This window comes from Telmatherina bonti (assembly GCF_933228915.1).
Source record: "Telmatherina bonti genome assembly, chromosome: 23".
Classification (NCBI taxonomy): Eukaryota; Metazoa; Chordata; class Actinopteri; order Atheriniformes; family Telmatherinidae; genus Telmatherina; species Telmatherina bonti.
In genome coordinates, this window is record NC_136632.1 from 9,222,960 (window position 1) to 9,249,420 (window position 26,461).

Sequence of the window (26,461 nt, forward strand, 5' to 3'; positions counted from 1 at the left end):
ATTGAATTTACAAAAACTAATTAGAACATAATTTTACAGAGGTAAAATGTATATGTTTAGCATCAGTAAGGTAATCAGTAATTTGCACATCTTGCATTTAATGGCACAATTAACTTACTCCTTATAATTTCCATCTGCTTTCCTTTTTTATTATTTATTTTATTCTATTCTATTCTTACTTAAACAAAACAAACAAACAAACAAAAATAACCAATTAACAAGTGCAGTGGGAAGGGGTAAAGAGAAAGCAATCATAAGATAACCCTCCATTTCCTGCATGCAACATGGCCTGACAAACATTTAGGACACATTCACATCAACCTTTTTGATTGTAATCTTAATCTGTCTGATCGTGGAGTCCGCTTTGTTGAAGGAAATGTGAATGTGCAAACTAATCCTGATTTGGATCAGAGAACTGGACTTGGTGTGCCTAAAAACCCAGGGCTTGGGCCGTTTCAAGTGGACGAAATACAGAAAACGGACTACAAAACAAAATATGTTTTGCGTTCAGCACACAATCTTTACCAGCACTTCAGGTAAACACAACCAAAATATAAAAGCGTGTGGACTAATAGACGGCTCTAACGGGAGCAATAACTCATGAAGTTTGAAGTTCTGGGATCTGATGCAGCCCCATGTTTTTATTCTTTGCTTCTGGTGGAGAGTGAAACATTTTTTTTTAAAGCTCTGATTCGTTTAAGAAGTGGAGTGTGAACATAGTTTCGGTCCAGGATAATGTCCCAAATGTGATGTCAAGCTTTGCACAATGACACATTAATTTAACACCAGGTGTGTTGGAACAGGAAAACATCTAAAAGCTGCAGCTGCCCTCCAGGATCAGGTTTCCCAGTTGCTGCTGACTTGCCAATGTGGAGGATGGGTGAATGAAACCAAGAACATTTAACCTAATCTGCTGGTTAGTTCGGTTTTGTATGAACCACCTCTATATGAAGACAATTATTGTAAATTAATCCATATGTTAAAATCAATTTGATTTAATTGGATTTTTGTTACATTGTGATGGATTGAAATGAATTGAATTATAATTGGATGGACTTGGTTTGTATCTTTAAAAGTGCCAGGAGATGACATCATGATTTAGCGCCTCACAAATGAAGCTGAATGTAATAGATTTCTGTCAGGGCTTGGACTCTTTGTGCTTTAGTTTCAGGTTTCCTGTTTTATTTTGTAGTTTATCCTGTTTAGTTCTCATGGTTCTTGTTTAGCTTTTTTGTTTTCCTATTGATTTAGTTCACCTGGGTTCATTTAGTAGATTTGTGTCACCTGTGTCTTGTTGTGTTCAGCATATTTATGCCCTCTGTTTCTGTTGGGTTTTTTTCTTTGCTGGATCATTGTGTTGGTTAGTCCTGAGTCAAATTAAATCAGTCGAAAAACCTCCATCCCTGTGCCAGCATCCCTGCATTTGGGTCCAAACCTTCACCCCCCCCCCCCCCCCCCCCCCCCCCAACAACAACGCGCTGAGTTTGTGAACTGTTCTGCTTGTTTTTTCATATTCATATATAGTATACATGAATACATGACACAAAAAAATGGAAACATTTTCCTATTATGCTGAAAAACATAACTCCTGCCTTAAAGAAAAAGTAACGTGTTAAGTAGCCGACTTCTAGCTGAAACAAACCACTACAGTGGACTTACTTAAATCATCTTTAATTGCATGTTGATATACTGCGAAGACAGGCAGAGAGGGATTCGAAGCCAACTGAGGGAGAATGATGGTTACACTCAGTTTCCACCTGTTTATCCATTAATATGTCCACTATTTGCATGTCTTTCCACTAGTATGAGCAAACACAGTGTTAAAGAGCCCGACACGACCCACATGTCATCCATGAAGCAGTGCACTGGTATGGCAAAGCCCTTTTCTTTGTTTTTTTTTATTTTTCTTCATGAAATTCTACTTATCTTTTGCTACACTTCCAAAATGCTACATAGGTTTCCTTGCAAATCCAGGAATTCCAGTGTGTCTCATGTTCATGGTTATCGCACACATCTGTCCTCCGAAATGTTTGAACACTTTATTTAAGGGGGGTGGGAAGCTGTGCATCTATAAACAAACAGGTGCGAATCACAGAGAAAGACAGAGTGATGATGATGAAAGGGGCGACTACTTTGTCATGAGGCACTGAAACATACTTGCCCAAACTGTGTGTGAAAGGGTGTCTGCAAACATTTAAAAAAAAAAAAAAATTTGATATATGCATTTCAGTTCCAGCACAAACACTCTTTTGCATCATAACAAAAGGGGATCTTCATCTCCTCAGACATGGCATTCATGCACAATAAATTCAAGACTTTTGGGAGTCAGGATTCAAATAGCCTTCAAACTTATGTCATGCATTAAAAGAATCAGTCACATTACATCTGGTAGTTAATTTAAACAAACAAATGAGCAACCATACAATCATTAATTAATGAAAAACCCACAATAGTTGAACTCAATCAGGTAAAATTCATTACATAACCTTTTAAAAGTTTGTTTCAAGCCAGTAAAAGTATTAAATTAATCATCAGAGCTGTTCATTGATTTCAAGAGCTGTTAATTCTTCTCATCGAGTTATGAAAGGACGGCTTAAAGCAATCACTGGGATGAACACGACAGAGAGGGCGCAAAGTTAGGCTGAGCAGGATGCACGTACACTCATCAACAACCTGCTTTTTTTTCCTCCCCCGTGCAACCTCTGTCTTCATTTGAGGTGAAATCCAAAGTGGTGAAAGGACAGAAAGATGAGATAGAGACCTGCCTGGGTTGGCTCTGTGATTATAAATCAACCAATCAGACAGATGGAGGTCAGATTGGAGCAGAGTTAACTGAACATCCATTTCACAGTACCCCGGTGGGCCGTATGCATAAAACATGGGGGCGTTCGCTGACCTATTTCTGCGTGAAGGACGCGCGACAGGGCAATCGCGATTTTCAAAGGACTAAAGTAAGCTAGCGTGTCCTTTCTGACTCTGCTTGCGTGTGGTATTTACAATCTAAGCTCAGGTGAAACAGGATATCAGATACTGCATTCTTTTTGTCCCATTCTTATTGAAAGCAGACTAGAAAACACCATTAATGGCAACATTTGCAATTCAAGCTGCATTTCGTTTCTACACCTTTCTGAAAATGTCAGTTTGAAAAGATGAGGAAGTAGCAGAACTCAGTCACGAGGATCCAAGACAAAACCTGGGAGTTGTGGCAACAAACAGCACGGGGAGTGTTTGGAGGTTTTCACGGATGCATCGATCCATTTAAGGACCACACAGAATGAAAAAACTCAAACACAGATCTTAACATTAAACACTTGCAGCAGAAGCGTCTTCACAGGGATTCTCTGGAGATTTCCTGAAGAGTGAAGCGACGAACTGCAGATGACAGCACAGTTGTACATATTTTACATGTGAATCTGAACTGCAGTACAAAACACCTTCCCTCAACCAGTAGATAAATCCTTGAGAAGCCTTAATGTTACTGGATATGGAGAGACAAAGACAAACGCACACGTGAAAAAAAGATCAAGAGATTCTTCGTGGGCTGACTTTTTGGTTTGGCAGCGATCTGTGTACACGGTTGCCTTTGGTTCCTGTCATCCTTAAACTGATCCGTAAGTGACAACTGAGTGAGCCACAACACAATGATGAAAAACACAGCTTATCACAGGATATAATTTAGCTTTTTTTTTTTTTTTTTTCATAAATCCAGGAGAGCAGAGAAGAAGAAAGAAGGCCCTCAATCACATAAATAAATCAGCAATAGCGCAAAAGGGTAGAAAGCGTTGTTTTACTATTCATGTTTTCAGACCGTTGACGTCTGAATGAACTATTTTCTCAAAGCAAAGGAAGAAGTTTTTTTTTTTTCTTTCTTCCAGCCCTAGTGTTCAGTCAAGTGCAAAGAAGGGGAGGCGTATGAAATTTGGCACATGTTTTTCAGTAAAGTGTCAGCTATGCACGTACAGCACAGTAGGCATGAGGTCTGGGATGATCAAAGCGAACAGAAGCCGAGGGTCCTTGGGAGCAAATCCATCCATTACCGGAAAAAAAGTCCAAAAGTTCGAGGGATTCGTTTGTGGTTGGTGGTGAATGTCGGAACTACGAGGGATCCATCCACAAAATGGAACCTTTTTTTTCCCCCTCTAGCAAGAGTTAAAACTGACAAAGATATAGAAATTTGTTAAAACTACAGAATATTTCAAAATACATGAGGAATTAATTTTATATATGCACTTTATCTCTCCTTTTCTCTTTTAAAATCTGCTTTTTTTTTTATTTGTTTCTTCTTAAATATATGCATATAGGTGGAATTAATGTTTTCATTATAGCTCTTTCCTCTGTATGTATATATGTACATTATGTACTGGTAAATAGACACGAAGAGAGGTGGAAGGGGGGGAGTTGTGTAGAGGTGTGATTGATTTATTTACACCATGCTCCGAGAGCCACTAGGGGTCCGGTGTAGACTGAGGCGTGGGTCCGGGGGTATGTACTGATGTGGGTGGTTGTAAGGTGGAGGCGGAGGAGGCAGCGGAGGTTGGTGGCCATCATTGCCTTCCGGTGAGCGGACAGGGGTGCACAAGGCGGACTGACTATACTGGTGGCTGTGGTGGTGATGCTGGTAGTGGTGGTGGGTGGGCGTCTGGCTGAGGAAGGCCTCTACGCGTCCGTGGCCGCCGTTGTCGAGCATGATGACTTTGACTATCTGCTGACACTGGATGAGCGTCTCAGGCCGCAGGTCAGCCATGCTGATGGCGGGCTGATGGTGCTGCTGGAGGGGGAGATGGTGGGCTGGGGTGCTCGCCGCTGACTGCAGCTGCGGGTACTGAGGTTGAGGCGCCGGCCCCTGAGTTAACCCGTGGGGCCCCTGCTGGAAAAGCAGCTCTCCCCGGTTGTTAAGAAGCGGCGTGCTCTCGGGGCTCTGAGCCGTGCTGCTGCTGAGCTGGTACGTCTGAAGCCTGTTGTGAATTGACACCTAGTTTAGAAAACAGTCAAAAGAACAGCATCAAATGTTATAAAACTGGATCCTCCTCTACAATCCGTTTAGCCCTCTTTTTTCTTTTTTTTTGTGGGGGGGGGAGGGGTGGTGAATGCTCAGCAAACAAATTCTCACACACACACACACACACACACACACACACACACACGCACAGGGCATGCGTGGGGCTTGGGTGTTCAGGGTCGGTGGAGGTGTAAGATCACTGTGACCACTGCAGAATCCCCTCCTTCCACCCCCACAGGTACTGGGAAAAGTGTAAATCAGATGCTGGGAACACCAAAGTGTGACTGGGGGAGTGAGAACTGTGCTGGGGAGTGTGGGAGGGGGAGAGGGTGAGAACGACGCTACAATAGGGGCCCGGTGGTTCCAAAGGGGACACTGAGGGCCCCTGTGTCTCCCTTCCAAACCACTGTGTGGCACTATGGTGACAGCGGACAGGAGGAAACTTGAGGGGTGAAGGGGTCGAAGCAACCAGAACATCGACGGAGGTCATACGAAGAAAAGGGAGAGGTGGAAGAAGAGGAGGAGAGAAGGTGGGCAGACGGACAACCACAGACGTCCACAGTAAAACACTCATTTAAAATGTCACATTTCTCCCTGTTTTCTCTAGTCTTCTTCTCCTCTGCTCCCTCGAAGCATCTCCTCTTAAAATTCTCTGCATGTAGGCAATTTTAGAAATGCCACATCTGTGATATTGTTCACTCTGACGCGTAAATATGGTGGCTTATCATACAGCTGCAGCAGAGATCTCACTTCTCAATCAGTTGTGATCCACTGCATCAGCCGATTAGTCAGATTATAATTTCCCACAAAGGGTGGTGCATTTTACGAACAAGGTCAGTGATTGTCCTGCGCTGTAATAGACTTTTTAATGCGAAGTAAAACCCGGCTTACAGCAGTGTTCTCCAATTCACTTACAGAGGCCGCTGTAACTCTTTAAGTGAGAGAGCTCCATTAACATTTGCTCCTTTTCAATCTCTATTTCTTCCTGGCGACTTAGCACATGTACTTAAAGCACGTCGTTTTCTGAGCTCCGAGTCACTTCAGATAAAGAATAAAAGGTTTCGCCAACTTTCCCCTGCCTTTCAAAGTTTAATTTTAAAGCAGGAGGGAAAGATTAGTTCCACAGATGGCTGAAGTTAGTCAGAAACTTGTGAAAAGGACAAATTAAGCAATAAAGGTGAGCGAGACGTTGTTTGTGTCAGGAAATTGCAGCAGACACTGTTCAACATGTTCCATGTATGTACAATTAAAACAGCATGTTTATGCTTTTATGAGGAAAATGAGAGAGATGCGTCTATTTATGTTTTAAAAAGATTGAAATTCAAGTTTTAGATTCACATATAAAAAGAAAAACAAACGAAAAAATATATCTGCAAGAAACTTTGTGTAAAAACCTCTTTGCATCACGCTGCTGTTTATCTGTCCAAACTGTTTACATTAAACAGTAGCTGCAAAGTTAAAAAGTCAGTACAGTCAATAATCTCCTTGTTTGGTTGGAGGCTTTCTGTTCCCTTGTGTTTCCTGCTTCCTCATTGTCACACCTGCTTTCTTTTGCCGATGGCCTCACCCTCTGCTTGTGCTGTGATCAGTCCTCTGTGTATAAAGACTCTTGGTTCTCAGTTGACTCTTGATACATCATTTTTCTGTCATTCCACGTCTCTCTGTTTCAGTGTTTGTTTTCTTGCTGGGAATAGTTTACAGGTTAAAAGCTCAGATGCCACTTTGCTTTCTTTCATCTGTTGTTCTGTAATTGGGTTCATTTCCTCACTTTCTTTCCTCTAAACTCTGACAGATAATAAAAGTGATAAAATTTGTGAAGTTTTTCTTATCAGTGTTTCTGCTGCAGTGATTTAAGCCAAACAATGCATGATCAGCTGCTACTATAATATTATTGGTTGGTTGTTTACATATTGTCTTATATTTAATAACCGGCGTTAGTGTTAATAATAATTAAAGCCACATATTTACTGGAAAAATGCTGGCAAGACATAAAGGGACAAATAACTGTTTCCCTTTCTTTTCTGTAGCTGGTTGATGTTGCTGCTTGAAGTAGAAAAGAAAAGAAAAAAAAAAAAACTAGTTTGCTTAATTATAGTTTTATCTGATTCTTTTGACTAATTTTAACTTATAAATAATGTTGACAAAGAGAGGCATGCAGCATCGGTTAGCCAGACGGCAGCATCTCAACCTTCTGCATCCTATTGCCTGCAAATCTGAGCTGAAACTGCATGATTGCCGGAAGCAAACAAAAAATTTTACTTGTAAAAGTAACAGGAGTTAGCTTGACTGGCTAAACTTGTTACATGCTTAGGCGGCCTTGGCACTAAATGGTTCATTGCCGCGTCCTCGGGGGAGATGATAACTTCAGAATACGAACACTTATCAAATCTTTTCAAATGTAAGTCAGTCTGCTTGCCATGAGATGCCGTGTCCTTAGATTCATGCCTGAAAGGATTTTTACTGAGTGAACCCTCCTGGTTTCTGAGATAAATGTGTCTCGACAGCTAGTGGCTCCCCACCTGCCCCTGACATTTACTGTAGGCTACACGGCCTACTGAGGGGAAGGGGGGGGGGGGTGGAGGTAGCTCAGACCACCATGAAGACCGACCTGAGGTGCAAACATGAGGGAAAAAAAAAACCCTAAAACCAAACAAGTAGATGGAAAGCTCTAAAACTAAAAATGATCACTTAGTTTCGAGGTTCTTATGCATTGACTGTATAGGAAACTGAATATTTTCTTCTAATTAGAATGTAAAGGTTCGTTGACACAGATCCTGCATGTACAACACAAACACAAACACTTTTGTGTAGCAATTAATGCACTCTTGCTGTAATTAATCATTATAGCGACATTTCTGGCTGTAAAAATGAGCCATCGCTGTGAAGTACGTGTAATTACCTCGGCTAGAAGCAGCACTTAAGGATTAGCAACCTGACACATTAGCTGCATGGCATTAAGCAGCCACTGAATGTCAGGCTGACCTTGTGTATCTGGTTTTTTCCTCCTGCACAACACTCCACCGTCACATGCAGGACTAGGAAAGGTCATGTGGAGCTTGGAGAATGGGAATTGTGAAGCCCCAGCGGCACTGTAGTTCAGCTGGCTCTCACGCTGGCAGAAAATGTTCAGAAGGCAAGTTGCCCCCAGAGCTCTGGCAAGGGGTGGGGTGGTGATGACTCTGGGTCAAATGAGCGTTAAATTTATCCGCCTGCATGTTAAAGTGTTAATTAAGGTCTCAGTGTGGGATACACATGCAGACATTATATGCATACCACACGTATTTAGAAATTCCTTTTTCCTTAACACCACCGAAGGAGCCACAGTTTCTGCCTGAGCTCGTGAAACTAATTGCATCTTGCTCCTCTTTGGGGATGCAGATAATATTTAAGCCTCTGAGTCTGGTGCATTTTTATTCAGAAGAACGAAAAACTGTTTCTGGTGGTGTTTTCCATTAACTTCCCACGGCCAACAGTCTTTTTATTTATTTTTTTTTTTTAGTTGGATTTTTCCATTTTAGTGGGTTGCCTCACATGCCCGCAGCACTTTACCCAGCAGCACTCGTTCGCTCATGCACTCCTCATCCACACTTTTTTTATGCCTCTCGTCCTAAAGATGTAACCAATCCTGGGGTTTGCTCCTATCTCGCCCTACCATGTCGCTGACTGCACTTACTTACCTGTTGTTTGGAACATGGACCTGTCTGAAAGCCCTTACCTCTACGGCATTGTGTCCACTTCTGTCATCTACCTCCTGGTTTCCTGAAGGCGGGAATACAGAAATGACTGTTAAACTATACAAATCTCCACATTTTCAGGGTGATTTTAAACATCAATCTTGCTTTAAGGACACAGGACAGAACTTTTGCCATTTTCCCCATCATGTGCCCCCCTATGGACGGCTAATTCGGCATCCATCTTGCATCCCAGCTGACCTGTTAGATCTCTCGATCCAGCAAAAGATGATCTCACAATGACAGTTGTTTTGTCTCTTTCAATCTCTTGCATTTCTTTGCTAAATCGGCAACGTTTTGTGTTCAAAACAACCAGTGTGTTTTCTAGTGTGAGGCAAAATTGTTGCAGCGTCACTCAGCATCTAAAATAAAAAAGTTGCTAGTGAGGTTTTTCGGGACGCTGCTAGGGAGCAGCGACTCTAGACATACACATGATAGATGTCACTGTGTCATCGAACAAGTTCGGAAAGCAGTTTTATAGTCAGAAAGTTACATAATGGTTCTTTAAAACATTGAAAAACTTATATGTAAAAGAAGTGCATACACATCATTTAAGATTGCAAGGATAATGTCTGCTAACATTTAAGTATTTATTGTTTCTGCAAAAAACGGACGTTTTTGAAAGAAGGTTTTGACTCAACTCCTTAAAGTAATAAAGTCTTTGCTGAGGATGTGGAAGTCAAAGAACTGTCAGGACAGTTTCATAGATATAAGACCCCCTAAGACTTTTTACTTTAAGCCAGTCTTTATCAATCTGTGAAACACGGTGGTGGTAGTACCCTCATTTGGGTCTGTTTTTGTTAAACTACATTTTAAAATGACAACTTTTGAATTTACCATGGACTTAATCTTAAGTTAAAAAAGAAAATGCTCAAAGATAACCCGGACAAAAGTCTGAAGAAGAATAAAAGTTATGTTTTGGAGGAAATTCTGACTTAAATTCAATAAAATACAATATAAAAATATAGTTTATTCCTTCCACCCTAAAAGAATGCTGTGTAATAAAGTACTGGTTAGTATACTTGTAGACTTAAATTACTTAATTTAATTTGACTTAATTTACTTAAATTTACTTAACCTTCAGAACAAAGCCCACCATTTACACCATATGTTTAATTACTTTAAATTAATAAGCTCTTTAACAAAAGTGAAAAGATTACAGCATTAAACATGTACTGTAACATGCACTAATTTAGTTCATACCTGTCACTAATGGCTTTACTTTCAAACATGCATAAAGTTTAAAAAAGGGAATGACTGTCTAAAGCTCTATGCTTGTTTCTATGTCACCGTACTGGCCATGCTTCCTTCTTGTTTTCCTTTGTTTTCATAGTATATAATCAAATATGCATGAAAAGCATCTTAAATTTAAGTCCATTTTTTGTATGCTCCCTTTTTACTAACACAAATCACCCCACTGGCAGTGATTTAAGTTAAAATCTGCAAATTCAATCATCACAAATAGAAACGAGAAGCCTTTAGAAACACATTATCTATAAAGCGGCATTTGATTTGCCATTGTTATCTCAGCAAACTGTATAGTATAGCCTGTGGGGAATGCTTTGTGACATTAACTAATAATCTGTAGTAGCTGGTAATGCTACTTGTTGTACCTCCACAAATCTAAATAATATAGTTTTATGATCGTATAATTCTGCTGTTATCATCGTCTGTCTCTCTGTATCTGAGCAATACGTGATAGTGCATAACTTAATGTGGGCTTATAAAAAGCATTGGTGCATACACTGTCATACACACCTGATGGGGAGCCCTGCTTGCCGCGAGGCTCTAGCTGTGTCCCGTTGCTCTTTACCGAATGCCTCTTGGCTCCTTGCTGCTTTTCCAGCTCCCCTGCAGAAAACAGGAAAGGAGCAAAAAAAAAAAAAAAAAAAAACTTCCGCTCTATTTTTATCACATGAAGTAAAGGAAAATTACACACCAGTAGATGGAGACGTGCAAGAGCAGCAACATCATATAACTTCTTTTCCAAGTGTGTGTGCACACAAATATCTTTTTGATTCAACTGTAAATTAAAAATTCAAAAGACAAGCCTTCATTTCTGTAATTAAACTTCACGCTTGACGATGATGATTGCATGTCATTTTCCAAAATGATGACTAAATGTTTTGTTTTTGTAAAGAGCGCAGCATTGAAATGCTGATGGTGCAGCAGAGGACTGCCAACTTTAGCACTTTCTTCTCACCATGTCTTTTACCTTTCTACTCTGTAAATCTGAGGGAAAAAATGAAACAAAACAGGTTTGTTTTTATTTTTACTTTGGATGAACTTAACAGTTTTTTTTTTTTTTTTTTACATTTGTGTCCGGTAACTGTCTTACACTGATCGGTATCTGTATTACACATCCTTTATTTCATTGGGATTGGATTGATACCAAATTGGCCACCAGAAGATTTAAAACAAATGTCATTTGAACTGATCTATGATCTGTGGGAAAAAAAAAAAAAAAGTGCAGAAAGCACCGTTAATCTCCAGATTTTCTTTTATTCAAGATAAGCAAATAACTTTGGCTGGATGGTGAAACGCGCGTTTGTTTATGACATGACTATAACAAATTATACATTTATTCTAACTATAGTCAGAAACATTAATTCCATATTTATACATATTTTAAAAGATGAAATTATAAGAACTTTTCTAGAATGCTACTAAACTACTAGAGGATTATGAAGTGGTAGCAAAGCATGTTAATATATACTTTAAACTATACATGAATATATCTTATACAGATGATATATTAATTTTTAAATATGTAAATCAAAGTGAAATGGAATCTAATTTTTGTTATTAATATGCAGCTTAGAGATGCTGACTATTGAGAATAAAAAAAAAAAAAAAAAAATACTGAGCTTTTAGTGATTTACGATGATCAGCTGCATTGTTTTTCAGAAAAATCTAGAAATATTTTGCCGACAGGAAAAACAAACTCATTCACATTTCAAAGAGTGGAAGCCCAAATATAAGCTGACTGCAGGCACATTTACCAACGTGCAAACCAAACAAAGCTCCTGGAGGAGGAACGATGTGCCTCGTGTCTGCAGGTACCAACTCTTTTTTTTTTTTTACTCTGCAGGAATAAGGGAATTACATCCTCAGGATATCTCACATCAGTACAAATAAGACGACGTTCTGTTTACAGAACAAAATATCTGTCCTTGCTGTTCTCAGAAAAAACCTCTGTGAACCCCTGCCTGCGTCTACGTCTCATTCCCTGCTTTCCTCACCAAATGCAGGTCCTCGCTGTTTTCCTTGATGCCCACTGGCAGGAGCAGGGCTCAAGCTATGCAGGCTTTCCACATAATGTCAAAGTACAGGCAAGTTGCCATGTGTCACTGTCCACAGAATGCATACAAGCCCCAACAGCTCAGATGTCTGACTGTTTTGAGAAACACTGACCTATTTTCACCTTTGGGTTGCTGCCCCCCCCTATTTAATCTAACCTGAGAATGTAATGGTTCGCTCTCAGAAAACATCTTGGAATAGCTTCCTGGCCTCAAAAAGAGAAAAATATTGATTTCTTTATAAATGTTAACCCTTTTTTTTTTTTTTTTAGTTGCTGGACATATTTCCATTGAAGAAAACACATGTAGAACACATGTAAAAACATGGTGCTGGTGCTTTTGGTGGTTTTTAGGTAATAGATGGTGGTCCTGAAATGCTTAATCTGACATTTCCTAACAGCTTAGTTTTCCTAGCAGCAATCACGTTTTGCTTCATCAGAACAGGAAATGTGATTCTAAAAGGCATGGCTAATGGTGGGCTGTACAAGAATGTTGTGGTGAGGAGATGCGAGGGGTCTGGCAAAACAAAAAACTCACACTCAATTCGTATCTGCTCCATCTCCGACACCTCTGCGATCGATTCCTTCAGGTCTTCTACAAATTTGAGCAGCTCCTCAGCACTTTGGGCACAGAAATGGAGCACCTGCTTCTTGTCTGAACCGTACGGAGAAAGGATGGTGATCCCATGAGGATAGTCTGTGGGACATGAAGAAGTGAATGTGACAAAAAGACTTGTGAAATTTGAGTAAACTGAAAGGTTTTAATTTGCAGAAAATCTTTAATGCAAAGCAGGTTTCTTCAGTTTGTTGACAAAGAGAAATGCTCACAGTTTCCATTATTCAAATCCCTGATTAAAGCTATAAAAATTAGACATATTAAACCTACTCAGATACAACTAATTGCTAGAAGTCCAAAATGAAAGCATTTTAATCAGCAAATAGTCAGGAATGATGTCAGAGACTACGCTAAAAGGTGTGCCCTGTCATCAACTATATTTTCATCCTTGGCAATATTTCAATACTGCCCTGATGAAAACTTTATTCGTAATTCCTGAATTAAGCTCAGAGCACAAGTTTCCATGTCCATTTATTATTGATTTTGAGCTTTCTCTGTGGAACTCAATTGTTAGCTTTTAATTTGTTTTCATTGATTTGGTTCCTTATTCACCAGCTTCTGCAGCAGAGTTGTTACAAACACCATAACTGGGATGTTATTTTATCTACAATAAGGTAAGATAGTTGGAATATTGGTGTAAATATGAACTAAACCGCAGATACAAAAAGATTCTGATTGAATGGCACTGTGTGATAATAATGAATTTGGAAAATTATATGACAATGAAGTCTGCATTTTCTCATCTCTGCTAAAAATCAGTCATGCCTCCCACTTCGAGGATGTCACAGTGACTTACATTCATTTTCAAAAAGGTGGAACTGCATGCCAAGTAAGCCCATAGCTTTGCAGAAAGTATAGGCTGCAGAACTCTTCTTCTTTGGACAAAGCTTCAAGATCTGCAGGAATAAGACACCAAAACATAGTTTCTATGTCGCAGAGCAGGCAGAATTACAAACTATTTGATCATTTTATACATTTAAAAAGTAGACAGTCAATATTAATGAACCCTGCATCCTTCAAAGTGTTTAAGATGGTGGGTCTTTGCTTTGATTCATATAAAAAAACAACACTTTCACAAGCTTGTATTAGGATATACTCGAGATGCAATATTGCTTTTTCACTGAATGACCTTCCAGATGGAGAAAAATGAAGCAAATTTGTTGGCAGTGCTGCAGTTTGGCATAATTTTCCAGGCACTGTGTATCAAACCAATTTATCACATTGGCTCTTTAAACACCTTTTGACGTGTTCAGGCTACTGGAACGGTGGCCAAATTCCAAGGTAAATCCACATCACTTCCTTCCCATAGTAAAATTCCTCAAGGTAATTTCTGCATTGCATTACAAGTAAATGTCTCTGGCAAATGTAGCACAGCTGACACTTAGTGCCAAATGAATAGACTTTCAATGGATGTTGGCAGATAACTTGTTCCGTCTCTTACTTCAAATCAGTCTTTTTACCTTCTTGCCTGCAGCTAGCAATTACTCTTTACTTCAGTAGAACAAGCAGGAAAGAAATAGCATTGCTGCTTTTCTCCTACGGACCTGCTGGACTCAGATCAGCATTTGACATAATTAGGAGTGCAGTTCTGGATAGATGAACCCTATGTGGCTCCTAATAAGCACATTAATTATATCCAATATTAAATTTTGATAATTAAATGCACCATAAAACTTTGAATTCTGTGATATGCAACTTTACTACAAGCTTTAAAAGCTGCTCTGTAGGGGATAGATGTTGCTTATTGGTGCATTGCAACACTGCATTTGCTCCCATCTATTATTAAAAGAAATGGCCAGAGAGGCCTGCGTTATGACACAATGTAGAGTAAGAAGAGCTTTGAGGAATGGCTCTAAATGAAAGTAGGTGATGGTGCATTGCAGCTGTCGCAGCAAAATAAGCGGCTTTGTGGCTCAGCTGTGTGCACAAGATACCAGAAGAACCCTCTGACCACAAGAAGCTAAACTTTTCTAATCTGATGCAACAAGGATGAAACTACTGGACCTCATTTCCAAACATCATGAATAGAGGAGACCTGCTAAACAGTGTCATCTTGAGGAATGTTTTTATAAGATGGTAACCCCGGTAACAGAACAGAGAAAAGATGGATGCAGGGGGGACGTACAAACTTTCAACATTCAATGCTGCTCAAGTATGATTTACTTCACCTTTTAGAATATTGTGTTCAGTTGGCTGCTTTGCACTGATTTTTTCACATTTTATACTGAATGTATATTAAAACAACAAATGTGTGAAAAAGTGACATTCAGTCCACTGTTGGTCTGGTGGAGAGGATACATTTTGACCAAAATGTTTTGGTGTTTGCTTCTTTATAAAGTGATAGCATAAGAAATATATACAAACACACATGAACATACAAAAGACTTTGTCTCTATGCATGACTAATGTGAGTTTTCAGCACCCTGTTTTGCACGTCATGTGCTCAACTTTTCACATATCGCCACCAAGATGAAAACTGGATTTTTTTTTTCTTTATTTTGGCCATGAATTTCCATTTCTGGTTCTGTATACTCTATCTTTCCTAGCCATTCCAATCTAAAAGCCATCAGTCCAAAGTAATGATCGTTGGAGCAAAGTGCAATGTAAATCCAGTGTAAACATATTTAAGACTGAGATAAATCTAAATCCTAGACAATCTTAAAAATTCCAGCTAAAACACCTTTTTTAACTCTCAAAAAGAGAACTCATCCAGGTAAAAGAGGACTGTAAACCTTTCCAGAGTTTGTCCGCTACCTAACATTCCCCAAATTGATAAAAAACATGGTAAAAAAAATCCCATGGCCTCATGAAGGAACATGTGCAACATATATGAAAAGTGACATATACCAGTTTCTGAACACAGTTTGTGTAAAAGTGAATGTTGCAGGAAAATGCCCTAGAGCAGATGAGAAATGGCACTTGTTACATGTTATGTCTGTTGTACCCTCCATCCAGTCCTCTCCAACCCTAACCAGTCGTGGCAGATGGCTGTCTTTCAGCTGGAGATTTATACTTCCTGTTAAAAGGGACATTTTTCCCTTCCCACTGGTGCTCCATGGAAGACTGAATAAAAGAGATCCAGATTGATTTCCTGAGCTAGGTGATCCCCCCCCGGTTATTGTTAATTAAAACACTGGACTAATATGGATGATGTAATGGATTCTGCTTAATTAGATTAGAATTGGATTACAATGCATTGATTTGAATTAGACTGTCTGTTTAAGGGTCTTGAGATGAGTATAAGCACCATGCAAATAAAGCTGAATTTAAGTATTCAAATTGAAGTGAATTGGAAATATACATTATGTTTAAGCAGTCTTTTTTCATGTACAAAAATCCATTAAAGACATATCCATAAGCTGAAATCTTCTTGGTGTAACAGTTTCTGAATTATTTCACCAGTGACTTAGTGGTGACCAATCTTGCAACCCATCTTTTGTTTAATTGGGCAAACTGAAACTGTACAATGTTGGGTAGAGTAAAGTGACAGGTGAGGCACACAGCGCCATCTCTGAGGGGGTACAACCCCCCTCAAAAAGCACAGCTGTTTCACAGCATCATTAAGATACAATAAAGAATATATAAGAGGAAAATACACGAAGAGAAAGAAGTAAAAATAACTGGTAGGCATGCCCTTGGCAAGTATCTGTGACCACTTCAGTGTCTGGAGGTTCATCGATTCTCCAAGTTGTTGCAAATGTCCTTCATAGTATTATTCATTTAGCTCTGTTTGTCCTTCACAGTTGGGGCCCAGGGTCCATCGCTCAGGCTGAGAGGGATCTAATGGATGTGGATTACAAAAAAAAAACATGCCTAAAACATCTCTGTTTGCCTTTAGCTTGGAGTGTCCCACCACATGGACCTGCTGCACAACCTCCTCTTTCCACTCATGTCAGGCTAGGTGAGGTTTAGGCAGTTTTGCATTTCTCTGAGCCAGCTGCAGTAATTTAAATCAGGGGTGCCACAGTCCGGTCCCCGAGACCTTCTATCCTGAAATATTTAGAGAAATCCTTTCTTCAACACACCTGAAGCAAATGGCTGAGTTCCCTGTCATTCAGCTCTGCAAAGGCTTAAAGACATTTATTTTATTTGGCTTTGTTAGTAAAGAGTTGCAAGTCTAACTTCCAGGATGGTACTGGCAGATCTCAAGGACTAAACTTGGGCACCCGTGATTTATCATTGATTAACAACAAATTAACATTTTCCTGGTGTTTGCTACTGTAATGAGTATAAACCTCAAGCTGTTGTTGCATATTTTCCTGATTTTTTTTTCATGTGTGACTCCCAAAGACTCAGCAAATGTCATAGTCTGAACCTGGTGAGCGTTCATTAAAAATAGCTGTAAACTAACGTTAACTGTTTAATCTAGCTGAGTTCGTAGCTATAAACGAAAGGAAATTTGTAAAGAAAGTTTCACCAAGCTTGCAGGATCCTTTCCAAGAACACCTGAGGTTGTCTAGGTGTGTTAAGACCAATAAATCAAATTTTGAAACTCAATTTTACAATCAGTCCAAATCTTTAAAATCTCTTTTAAAAAGTGTGAAAAAGTTTTTTATACTCACTACAATGAGATCATTGAAGAGGAAGACTTCTCTTTGATGCGCTGCCTGTTTTTGGGCTTTGTTGACATCTGTCACCTCAAAAAGTCGACTACAGCACACCAGTCTTCTGTGAGGGACAGACAGAACCTGAAGACATGAAAGAAGCATCCAATGAAAAATGTATCCTGACTTGGATTAAAGGTCACTGTAACAGACATAAAACTGACATTTAAAAGCAGGAATAATTCAATAAAAATGATCAGCATCAACATTAATTTCAAGAAAGTGATCTTAATATTTCTAAAACTTTAAACAAATATGTCTCAATTAGGAGAACATGTTCAGAAATAGAGGTTTTCATTTGAGGTTTTTTTTACTTATATGAGGCAAACTCAAGGTTCCCACAAGGAATAAAAAGGAAACATGGTAATAAAGGACATATATCTACAACCCCATTTTCCAAAAAGATCAGGATGTTGTGTAAAATGTTAGAAAAACACAGATTAAATCTACATAAAGACTCATAAATCTATATTTAATTCAGCAGAATGTAAATGACATATCAGATGCTAATGTTGTTCAGCCATTTTATTATTTCATGAAAATATTAACTTTTTTTTTCATTATATGAGAGTCAGAACCAGGGCAGCAAAAGGGTGGAGTAGTATATTGGAACTAATAAATTGGAGGAGCATTTTAAACCAATTTAAGTTAATTCACAACAGATCAGTAACACAGCTGGGTATAAAAGGAACATTTAAAAAAAAGCCTCTCAGATGTAAAAATAAGTGGATGTTCACCCATCAGCAGCAAACTGCATCCAAAGTTGTGGAACAGTTTAGAAAAATGTTCTTCATCATGCATTTGTTGCTCCATACATATTAAAATGTCTTTAAGTTATTTGTAAGGAGAATATTTACTAATCTGGTTTAATTTGCAAGTTCTTCTACAGTTTTTATTTTTGTCCAAATTCAGTAAAGCAGAGAAATCGACCAGTGAAGAGGACCAAAGTGTTTGTCAGTTTAAGCTATGAAGCTATGAAGCTATGAAGCTATGAAGAGTTATGATTTTAAATTCTTTGGGCATTTAAATGCAGTGTTGGTAAGTAGCCCAGATGGCAGTGACTTAAAGATCCTGGAAAAACAGTTCAAGCAAGCTACATGTTGAAAATACACAGTTCAAAAGTTCAACCTCCTTTTACTCAAACTTCCCTCTGAAGCAACGCATCATAAGCACAGAAAGACCCCGAGGGGTTGAGGGAGGAGGGATAAATGGCAGCTGAGTTTCACACACATATCTCAATACTTTAGAATGGGTTAGGGTTAGTCTGTCAGTTCCAAAGGTGAATAAATAATTTTCTTTTTGCTTTGGAGCATTTAACTAATTGTCTGTGATCTGGGTTTGAGAGGATGTTAAAAAATGCTCCAGGAAAACATCCAAACCTGCCTTTAAGGCGTAATTTGGACTTGCAAAAATGAGTAGTGCACATCTCTGACGGAGCTAGATAAAATTTGTTTCTATGTAAAATAAATCTGCCAGAAAATTTCAGATTTTGTGGATGTGTAAAGAACAGGAAGCTACACAAAGACTGAAAGAAAATAGAAATCGTTGAAGTTTTATTTTGAGATAGAAATAGAAAACAAAATGCAAAACTCAGACTATCCTGCAATCCCTCAAAATATATATATATATATATATATATATATATATATATATATATATATATATATATATATATATATATATATATATATATATGATTTTACAATAGTCCCTTAACTTTTAAAAGTTAGTTTTCAAAAGCTAATACTTCACACAGGGCTTAAATAATTTGAGGTTTGATCTATTTATTGTTGCAGTTCACTAAAAATTGATGCTCCGCCACCGGCCAGTCATACTGAACTTTCATGAGTTGTTGTCAAATTGGGTTATATTTGTAGTTACAGGCTGTGGCACAAGACAAAACAGATTACTAAAACGTGTTAGGAGGAAAGGTACAATGCTTGAGGTCTGATTTTGTCCCCCTATAGGTTTTTCAGAACCTTTCCAATATTGAGCAGATTACACTGCAAAGATGTCTCATGCCTTCACAGCCTGACCTAATCATGTTTTCATCCTGTTCCACAATCTTGTTGCTAGCTTTGCTCGTTCGGCAGCCTTTGTTGGACCTCTGCTGAAATTCAAACTACAGTAGACAGGCGCTGAAAAAAAAATCCTTCTTCATGCGGATATCCAATTCTTTCTTCCGGCATGCCATGAGAACAATCTGCAAAAGCATGGGGTGCACAGATAGCCTCTGCCTCCTTTTCTACGGCATCCTCAGGAGTCATCACTGCAGGATAAACAGACTCTAACATTGCCTGCCACAGCCAGAATTTCATTACACTAATGTCAGAAACATGTGAAGACATCATTAACTTGAAAGGCCTCTTGCTCTTTCAAAGAGGGGATAAAACCAGTACTTACAGAATGAATTACATACAGTCTGCCCACTGGTTGGCTATATATTCATCAACAAATACAATTCCTGTCAAATAGTTAAAGAAATGTTTAACTGTGTCTGAGACGGAAAGCATTTAGAGAAATAAGATATTTACAGCATCCTGTACAGTTGTATAGGATACTTAATATTATGTGTTCAACACAGCAGAAAGGATTCAGACTCTTGTTGATGATGGAAGAAACTTTGTCCTTTTTTATAGCAGAAAGCTCCTCTTGTCAGAAATAGTTACTTCCTGCCGCAACAATCCATCATTGTTTGGTTGTGACAGGACTCCTTCTGTCATGCTAAGGCTACTCATCTATCACAGAGAGATACTTATAGCATCACCCAAAGGGCGAAAAAAAAAAGAGCACAATACTTTCAATGTCGTTATAAAGTTAGGATGCATCTAAGATCACATTTAGACACTAATTAACATGTAAATTTTTACTCACATTAATTCATATTTGAATGTAACTTGGTGCTGGAAGTTTTTAGTTGCTGCTTGCTTTTTTCAGTACAGCTAATCTCAAACTACCTGAAGTCATTCAATCAAATCTGTCTGCATCTCAATGCAGTTGGTAGGGTAGAAGTTCATCCATCTAGATTCAGTATCTATTATTTACACTGCTGAACAGTCTGGGATCTATTAGGGAATAAAATCTATGCGAAACGTGTATATAATTCATATATAATGGCTTGGGACACCGAGTGCACAGAGAAACTTTAAAGATAAGACCCTGAAATATTGCAGCTTTTTTTATTTTAGTGTTACAAAGCCCTCTGGGGTTATGAGTGAGCACATACGACACATCCTCCCACGTATCTGTGTAAACAGTCATTTATAAAGCTAAATACTTCTGCTTCGGTTTCTGTCTCAAAACTATTTGGTAAAAAATGTCAAACTTTTCCCTTTCATTACGACAAAAGTATGAATAAATTCTTTACATTTATGGCTGACCTTTACCTAAAGGTTCAGAACACTATGTTGCTCTTCAATGAAGAATAAATAAATGAATGAATTTATACCCGCTGTATTTATGGGAGTAGATTTTTAAATGCATACACATATATGAGCATGCAGTGTTGATTAAATGCATAGCAGCAAAGCAACTGTTTCCTTTTCTAAATGAAAAGATCACTGCTTTTAATGTAGTCCTGACTTGAACAGCACATATACAATACGAGTAGAGATATTCTTAACACTGGCATGAGGAACTAAATGGATGTGTAAATATCTATATAAGATATTTGTGCTAGAAATCACTTTTGTGCAAGTTCCTGCCAAATAGTTGATTACTCATCCTGTATTCAGGGATGCACACAAAGTCTGCTATGTTAAATTTAATGTTGTTCCCCCATTGAAGCTGATGTAGAATGGTGGGGGGGAGATGCTTAGCGACTGCAGGCCTTCTTGCTGTTTGACTATTAAAAAATATTTGCAGGAAGGCTATGTTTTGTGCATTTGCACTTGTTTAAAGCTTAGCTTTCAGATAAAAAGTCATCAGTGCTGTGCTTGCCACTGGCTTCAGAGCACTGCAGGAGAATGAAGGATAAGGCAAAAATAGGCATCACGTTAAACTGCTCTTTGAGAGTCTCTTCATGCTGTGAATAGGAGAGTTGAGAGTTTGATAGCTTTGTTTGTTGCTTTAGCATTTCAAAAGTTTATTTATTTATTTATTTATTATTCAAACTTACAAAGCAATTTGTATGCATCTGTAATAACCAATTATGATCACAGGGGTCGCTGTTGTCACTACTCAATATTGTTGCTATGGACTGTTAGGAGTCTAATGATAACAGTGGTTAATGATTTATCTAGCCGGAGTAATGACCTGAAATAATGACGGAGCTGTAGATGAGATAGTTAATGACTAATAAATGTTCTAGGTATAGTGATAAGGACTAGAATAATGACAGCTATTTTGCATGAGATTAACACAAGTGCTGTCTGCCTTTGAACTAGATGTATGTACTGTATGTGTGTGTATATATATATGTGTGAATGCAGTATGTTTTGTTAAAAAAAATGAATGAATAGTGTCTTTGTGAGTAAATATACTGTGTGTCCTTACTGTTTTCATGCCTACGATGGACTGCTCAACCTTGGAGACGTAGGTGACGTGGTCTTCGTTGGAGCGCAACTCTCTCAGTTGTATTCTTTCATAGATGCCCACCACCATGTCTCTGGGGATGTCTGCTCCATCATCCACACCTAAGATACAAACAGGCGGATTACTCACAAACATAAAACCATTACAGCGAGGGAGGTTGCTTTTGACTTCACCAGACAGCCTTTTCCATCTGGAGGAATATGTAGTGACAGCTGTTTTAACAGGCGAGCCCAATATAGCAGAGAATGTGATCGTGTCGCACACACAAATAAGTAGATGGAGACTGTTGGAAATATTATGCTGTATTCCAAAAACACACAAAAAAGGAAGTTTTGCAAAGAGAGCTCCTCTCAGTCCTCTCGTGTCCTTCTGTGACTTTTGTCTCCATTAAATAATGACTGAAGGCAGAGTAGGAGGAGGTTAATTTGGAAGTGAAAGGTTAAAAAGTCCTCGCTCTTGGAGGATTTCTTGTCAGGAACACAGTGCAGCTCAAAGTCAGGGCAGTTTGATGCAGGTAAAGCTGTATGTCATTAGGCTGAAAGGTTGCCCTCGAGATGCTCCCCATTATATCGACACAGCTGTACTGCGCTATGTGGCACATTAAGTTTTCAATGGGGCAGGATGTGTCTTGAGAAAATGAAGCTGCCACAAGTGATGGCGGTGTCAGGGAGGCACCGTGGGACACTGCCAAAACATCGCTGCACATTATGGAATCAGGGGGATATGAGGAGATGTACATGGGGAAATGTGTGCCAAGTGTCAGATTACTAGGTAGCACTTTTCTTACTCAGTGTCTATTTGTTCTTATTCTTTCCTTACACTTGTCAGACATACACTGATTAAATTTATTCTTTCTTTTTTTAGCTGGGCTCCATGCATGCCAATCTGCTTTAAAGTTTTTTTTTTTAACAGTGTGATTTCCCTCAACATTTATCAGATGACACAAATGTTCTTTTTTTTTTTTTTTTTTATAAATATGAACAAAAAATAGATTAAACAAAATCTAAATCTGTTATTCACAGTGCACTAACTATAACTTCACTTTTTATCTTTCATCAAATGTCAATTTTATAATATAACTAAATACGTTATCATATAATTAGGTTACATAACTTGGATTAAATGTTTTGTTTTTTTTTTTCCCCCAGTTCCAATGTTGCAATTTGGAAATATCTGAACAGCTAGTGTATTTGGAGAAGAGCAGAGGATGAGTCAGTGGAAATGAGGTCTTTGCTCTTCTCCCAGCTGGCCACTGCAAACACTGGATCTGCAAACTCCCTTCACTCCATTATTGTAATTAGTTGAAGCTAATGTGACAAATCGAGATAGACAGGTTTGTTTACAGGGTGAGTATTTTTTGTGCCGGCCTTTTTCAAAACCACTTTCCAAAGAAAATGCTCCAGAACACTTGACCCAAGCCAATGAGTACTTAAAAAAAATTAAGACATTTGTAAATGTTGGCAAACATCCTAACATGTTAGCTGTTGTAATTGTTACCATGGTAGCAAGGCCATTTGTTAGCGTATCAATGTTGACATTGACATGCATTATTTCTGCATCCAAGTCTCAAAAAACTGCTACACTAGAAATGTAGACTTTTAAATGTACTTCTAGAGTACACTGTGGGATTTTGTGCACAATTATAATTTCATGCATGACTTTTAACAGTGTTGTCCTTATTAACAAAGAAAGTAGTGCAATCTTAAAAAATGAGAAGCCATATATTAATGCTGATAGGAGCAGTGTTTAGTGCAAAATGCTCTTCTTTAACATTATTTTATCACCATTGTTGCCTTGTTTTATTTGGCTAAAAGATGGTAAAATCTAGAAGGAAAGCGATGGAGAAAGAAGATAGACCATAATAGAATTTATATACAGTGAACTTACCACAAACTATGCAAATTATATTGCGTTAATAGCCTTAACATTCAGCAATTTGGATATTTTTTAAAAATATTTTTAGTATTGAAAGGACAAATAGCCTACCAAAGACACAGGCATTAAGGCATATTTAGAAGCCTCTGGAACAGTTAGCTAAAAAGCTAGTACTAGCTAATATTAGCACAGTTAACATTATTACTAACTGGTTGAAATTTGGTTATTGGTTTCCATCTTCTGCTTGGAACAATCACACGTTCCTTTTTTCCCTTCTGAGTGGACCATCCAGGAGCTCTGTCTCTGCTTGTTCTTATAATCTATCAGTATGAAACAGAGCTATTGTAATGTCTACTGACGAACACACTGAGCGCCCTGGGACCATCTCCTCTGAAAAACAATTAAAGGATCTGATGACGAAGATGGTAGAGTTATTGAATGACAGGCAGAGGATTAAATCATTGTGGAAGCCGGTTTAGATTATGTTGCAATTAAGGAAAAGCTTTACTGTCAGTCTGTTTTAATTGAGTTAATGAATGCTATATCATTCATCAATATCATTGTTTTTGGTGCCTAATTGCATTTCACCTTAGCCAATTAACTGAGTGAACTATTCTTCCATTGCAGCATTAGACAGACAAGGAAGGACCAAAAGAGGGAAAGAAAAGCAGGATACAAATAAAGAGATAGACATAAATAAACAGGCAGCATGATAAAACTGAGATGCGAGAATGGATGGAGAGAGAAAAAAATACTCAGATGAATGAGGGCCAAAAGAAAGTGGCATATTTTAATTTGTATAAGATGCTGAAATTGATTTTTCAGCTTAATTTAATTGTAAGGAACAGTCTGGATGAATCTAATAAAGTCGTTGTGCATCAGCCTCAGCTATCCTTGATTGATCATGCAGAGGGAGAGCGAAACCTTGAGGCTCGTGTCTCTTCTTGATGCTCAGCAAATGAGCATCTGTCTCCGTATTGGAGACAAGATTTACAGGTGTTTTCTGCCCGTGTCGCTGTGAGTGAATGTGTAAAGCAAGGCTCTCGGGGAGAGAAATATAACCTTATCTTTATCTCCTCTAAATTTATGCCGGCTGGTTTGATTGAATGCAGATCCAAAACCGTTGGACGTTCCTTTCTGCTGATTCATCTGGGGATTCGCTGGCAAACTGGTTCACAACAAGAGTCCACAAAAGGAGTTGTAGGGGAGGAGGAGAAATTATAGAAGGATATGCAGGTATTGCTCCCTTTCTTCCGTATTCTTTATCATTTTTTGTTTAAAATTTAAACATCTCACACATGGTTATTGGCTCTAAAGAGTATGTTTTGTGAGATTTTTACTGTTAATGTGGTTCCCTGCTGTGATTTCTGTAATTATTCCCACCATTTGTGTTGTTATCAGTTAGTCAGCTTAAAATTTAATCAATCTATCTCAATTAATCAATCTTTTTCAATTTATGTAATAGTTGCTCTTGTTCACCTGCTCGTTTCTTTTGGGATTTTTTTACGTGCTTCGGATGATATGCTGATCTTAGTTATAAATGCCAGTAGAATATAAGTCAAACAACTGACGTTAAATGTGAATAATTTTTGAAGACAAAAACCTTTTTACATTTTAATCTCTCTGCAACCTTTGCAAACTTAATAACACACATAATCTTATAATTTAGCAGGAAATACAAGGAAATTGGTATATATTGGAGGGTGACAATTTTAGAACACTTGAACAAGTCTTGTCATTACTGGACGCAGTCTTAGTGCAGAAAGATATCAACATAAGATCCTGCAACCACTGAGAATCTAATTTCTCTTCAGTCCAGGACCAAACTCTAACCTTAAAAGGCCAGCTCTGGCCCCCACAGAGGGGGATTTTATCAGAGCTGACATCCAGAATTTGGAAGCATAAATGGCCTGCTTACAGTCTCTACTCCATTAAACATCTTTGGGATCAGTTTTGGCTTGATGTTCATACCAGCGTGACCAACACAACCACACTGGCTGACTTGCCATCCCCAACACTGTGAGACCAGGCTTGTGACCAACATGTTTGGCATAGGCAGAGAAAATTTAGCAAGTTCTTCAAGGGCACAACCCACATACTCAACTTTGCTGGTAATCGCACATGTATTTTCTAATAGCTCCATTACAAAGGGAATATACAGGCTTTCCAGCGAAAGAAGAGTAATTACTAATAACAAATAAACTACTAAGCACAAATTTAATTACTTTTAGGGTTAAGTTTAAATATGATTATCAAACAACATTTAATTTTTTTTTACAGTTTCCAGCTGAAGGTACCACACATTACATCACATGCACATGTGTTTCAGTTGCACAACAGTTTATGTAAAAGTTTATTAACCTTTTGGATGATTGTGCATGTCAGGAAACAGCTAAAATGCTAAGATATTCAATTAAATTCAATTCAAATTTTATTTGCATGGCACATTTAACACAACCTCTATTGACCAAAGAGCTGAACAAAATTAAATTTGAAATTAAAAATAGAAATACTAATAATATCAACGAGTACTATCTTTGGTTAGTCCATGAGAGAAAGTACTATAAGGACCGCGGGTACACAGCAGGTAGCACACATCTTCATCCAAAAATCACCGTGGAAACCTGATTAGTTTGTTCTACATCTTTTATTTGTGAAGATTTAGTTATTCCCAGACCATAAATATCAATTATAAATGTTTAACCACAGTTTAACAGAAAAACTGGATTCATGAGTTGCGTCATTATAATGGGTTGATATACATTTGCAAATATTTACTCATATAAACATTTTAATTAGCTAAGT

General features: G+C 38.2%; 1 protein-coding gene across 1 annotated transcript in view; it reads right to left on the reverse strand.

Moving 5' to 3' along the window:
* Nucleotides 1-4,423: 4,423 nt before the first annotated feature.
* The window catches only part of iqsec3a (IQ motif and Sec7 domain ArfGEF 3a), a gene marked incomplete at both ends in the record, with an annotated part of 125,148 nt that continues 103,110 nt past the window's right edge, over nucleotides 4,424-26,461 (reverse strand). The window contains 7 exons of the mRNA XM_079263471.1: nucleotides 4,424-4,972; nucleotides 8,715-8,758; nucleotides 10,489-10,581; nucleotides 12,567-12,725; nucleotides 13,441-13,540; nucleotides 17,207-17,332; nucleotides 21,743-21,882. Coding sequence (XP_079119597.1) covers nucleotides 4,424-4,972; nucleotides 8,715-8,758; nucleotides 10,489-10,581; nucleotides 12,567-12,725; nucleotides 13,441-13,540; nucleotides 17,207-17,332; nucleotides 21,743-21,882 — 1,211 coding nt within the window. The remainder of the gene's footprint in view (nucleotides 4,973-8,714; nucleotides 8,759-10,488; nucleotides 10,582-12,566; nucleotides 12,726-13,440; nucleotides 13,541-17,206; nucleotides 17,333-21,742; nucleotides 21,883-26,461) is intronic.